At 35.6% G+C, this 3,745-nt stretch overlaps 1 protein-coding gene across 1 annotated transcript; it reads right to left on the bottom strand.

The window, feature by feature from the left end:
* Positions 1-2,166: 2,166 nt before the first annotated feature.
* On the bottom strand, positions 2,167-3,195 carry LOC105275443. The gene has a single exon (XM_011332268.1). The coding sequence runs from the start codon at positions 3,193-3,195 to the stop codon at positions 2,167-2,169; it is 1,029 nt and encodes a 342-aa protein (XP_011330570.1).
* Positions 3,196-3,745: the final 550 nt, after the last annotated feature.

Below are 3,745 nucleotides of genomic sequence, written 5' to 3'. Positions count from 1 at the left end.
ACAAATTTACAAAAAAGAGTGAAATCTCTAAAAAACCTTTTTAAAAAAAGAAAAAATATATACGCCAAGTACATAAAAACTCTCAACTTGTCAAAACTCAAAACTAAATATGAAATCAATAATTAACTAGCCAAGTATCTAGAAGCACTTTGAGTATTTTACCTAAACGTTTTCCACGCATACTCTCTTATTTCATGACGACATTAAAGTACTTGGCGTGCCCGAATCACATTAAAACGTTCTGTCCTACCTTGAAGAGACGCAAAATCATTTGCGAGTCGTTATTGAAAATCATAAAGATATAAGATACAATACAAATCAAGATATTGTACAAATTTACAAAGAATACATGACCACTGCGATCCGGGCACGTCAAGTACTTCAATGTCGTTATGCGATAAGAGAGTATGCATGGAAAACGTTTGGGTAAAATACTCAAACTGCTTCTAGATACTTGGCTAGTTAATTATTGATTTCATATTTAGTTTTGAGTTTTGACAAGTTGGGAGTTTTTATGTACTTGGCGTATATATTTTTTCTTTTTTTAAAAAGGTTTTTTAGAGTATTTATTTCTTAAACAAAATAAAATACGACGAGAGTGGTGGTGAACTCTTTTTTGTTGAAAATACAGGGTGTCCACAAAGTCAGCCCTTATATTTTGGAAATAGTTATTACCAACAGTTATATTTATATTATCACCCCTTATATTTTGGAAACAGTTCAATATTACGAAAAATAGTAAAACACGTGTTCGATCGTTTCGAGGGGCTACTCTTTTAAGAATGTTGGGGCGGTTGCCCCCCTCAAGGGGGGCCCCAGGGGAACCGCAACTTTAAAATTTTAAATGACACCCCCCATAAAGTATTACATCGTTTGAAAGGGCATAAAAAAAGAAAATTTTTGCCGCAAGGCAGAGGTTGATACGTTTATCCGTTTGGAAGTTATTTGAAGTCCAACTTCAAAAAATTCGTCACTTCTATTTGGAAAATCCTAAAAGAACGTTCCAGATATGAAAATTTTCGTTTTTTTAAGTCCTTTCCATAAATAAATTCAGATTTGATCTTGGGGTTTTCTTTCAAGTCGGGGTTATACCGAAAATGATTCCTCGTGAACACATTAAAATGATTTGCAAAATTGAATGCAAAGCACGAAAACTCGTCACAATGGTAATATTTTAGTTTAAAGTGTAAATAACATTATACGATACTGTAAACTGAACTATTAGCATTTAGTTGCATACAATTTTTCACTTCGTTAGTTTAAATATACACGACTTAAATCAATGATTTTATACAGTATATTATTAGTAATAGTTCAGTTTCCAGTAACGAGTTTTCTAGTTTTGCAAATCATTTTTAATGTACTCACAGAGGATCATTATCGGTATAACCCGGACTTGAAAGAAAATCGCAAGATCAAATCTGAATTTTTTATCGAAAGGACTTAAAAAAACGAAAATTTTCATATCTCGAACGTTCTTTTAGAATTTTCCAAATAGGAGTAATAATTTTTTGACACTTGCTTTTTGTTGAAGTTTGACCTCAAATAACTTTCGAACGGATAAACGTATCACCCTCTGCCTTGCAGCACAAATTTCTTCTTTTTATGCCCTTTCAAACGATATAATACTTTATGAGGGGTTTCATTCAAAATTTTTAAGTTGGGGTTCCCCTGGGGCCGCTCTTGAGGGGGACAACCGCCCCAACATTCTTAAAAGTGTAGCCTCTCGAAACGATCGGACACGTGTTTCACGATTTTTCGTAATTTGAACCGTTTCCAAAATATAAGGGGTGGTAACTGACTTTGTAGACACCCTGTATATGTATTGACTTGTGTGCATAAATACAATTAATATATCAATCCAATTTATTACTTGACCAATCCAGCAATGTAATGAAATATAACAGCACTACGTTTCGACCGTAAGTTTCAGCCCTTCTCAAGTGCATAAAATCTCAAACAAGTCGCATTCTAGAATAATACAACGGTTAACAAAAATTCTCAATCTCTACATACAAGAATACAATATACACAACTCACTAGCAGAATGTGACTGTTACATAGTTAATAAAGAAAGAAACGGCGGACACACCAAGCCGACACTTCGAGCAGCGATCATCATCTGATGAAGAGAAAAATAGCGACACGAGTCACAGTGTATGACTTTCAGGTGTTTGTCAAAATATTATCGTAGATACTAGGTAAATTCTCAGTGTCTCTCATCGAATTTATGGCATTATTGTGTCTTTTAATGTGAAACATCTCGGCTATTTCCCTATTTTTAACATTACTTTCCTGGTGTAAAATCGAGACATCCCGCCATTTGAACTCATGATTATCGTTAAGTCTATGTCTGCTAACCACGGAGTGGTTGTCACTGTTTTTTCTAATGTTAGACATATGCTCGTCAATACGAGTTTTCAAATGACGTTTCGTCTGTCCAATGTAGCAAGACTCGCAATTCGCACAATCAAACTTATAAACCACACAGTTCTTTTTTTCATCATCAAGTTTGTCCTTCCTTCTCCCAATGATACAATCAAGCTTCTTCGGCATTGTAAAAACCACGCGGAAGCCGTACCTCTTAAAGCTATCTACCAATGTCTCGCTTATGTTCTTAACATAGGGAAGTTTGATAAATCTGTTGAGCTCACTGTTCTTAATTTTCTCGTTGGTCGTAACGACATCTCTGTATTCGATTTCTCTAATTCTTTCCTTTAGAATGCGGTTGGCAAACTTTACCGGGTAACAATTATTGCTCAGAATCGATCGTACAATCTCAATATTAGACTCATGGTAACGCGAGTCAGATAGTAAAAGTGCTCTGTCAACAAGACCCTTAACAACGTTACTTTTGTGTTTAACAGAGTGACCAGAGAAATAATTGACGTAAAGTCCAGAAAATGTGGGTTTCCGATACCAATTTGTTATCAACCTGTTATCGTCTCTGATGACAGTCGTATCTAAAAAGTTAATTGAATTGTCATTTTCTAATTCGTATGTAAATTTTAGTCTGGGATGATAACTGTTAAAAGCATCAACCACATCCTGAACTCTGTCATTGGGTAATATTGCAAACGTGTCATCTATATATCTTAAAAAAGTAATTACATTAAAATCCAACAAGTTTAAACAGTGCACCTCAAGGTCCTCCATTACCATGTCCGCAACTATGGGTGATAGAGGCGAGCCCATAGGGCTGCCAAAAATTTGTTCGTAACACTGTCCCCCAAATTTAAAGCTTGTGGAGCTCAAAACTAAATCTACCGCATGTTTAAATTTGCACTTCGCAGCGATAAAGTTTCACCTCTTCTCAATAGCTTTTAACACAAGTTCCTTCGGGATATTGGTGAACAGTGAAACAACGTCTAAAGAGATTAAAACTTCACGAGGCGCAATGTTTTTGTTATTAATTAATTCGACAAACGTCCAACTGTCACGGACATACGAAGAAGGTTTAGGTACAGATCTACTCAAAATGTCATGAAGGAAGTAAGCTATACTGTATGTAGGACTCCCAAAAGCTGAGACGATAACGCGCAAAGGATAACCTGGCTTGTGTATCTTTGGCAAACCGTAAGCTCTAGATAAATTATACGTGGAATTAAACAATCTTCTGAACGTCACGTCATCAATAAGCTCGTTTTTTGCCAAGATTTGACAAGACTATTGAATAGCGCCGTCAAACGTTTTATTGGATCATGTGTTAGCACCCTGTATGTGGTCGAATCGCTAAGCAGTTCTT

The sequence above is a fragment of the Ooceraea biroi genome, chromosome 11 (assembly GCF_003672135.1).
Source record: "Ooceraea biroi isolate clonal line C1 chromosome 11, Obir_v5.4, whole genome shotgun sequence".
Taxonomy (NCBI): domain Eukaryota; kingdom Metazoa; phylum Arthropoda; class Insecta; order Hymenoptera; family Formicidae; genus Ooceraea; species Ooceraea biroi.
Note: the sequence above shows the minus strand (reverse complement) of the source record. Positions and strands in the feature narration are given on the sequence as shown.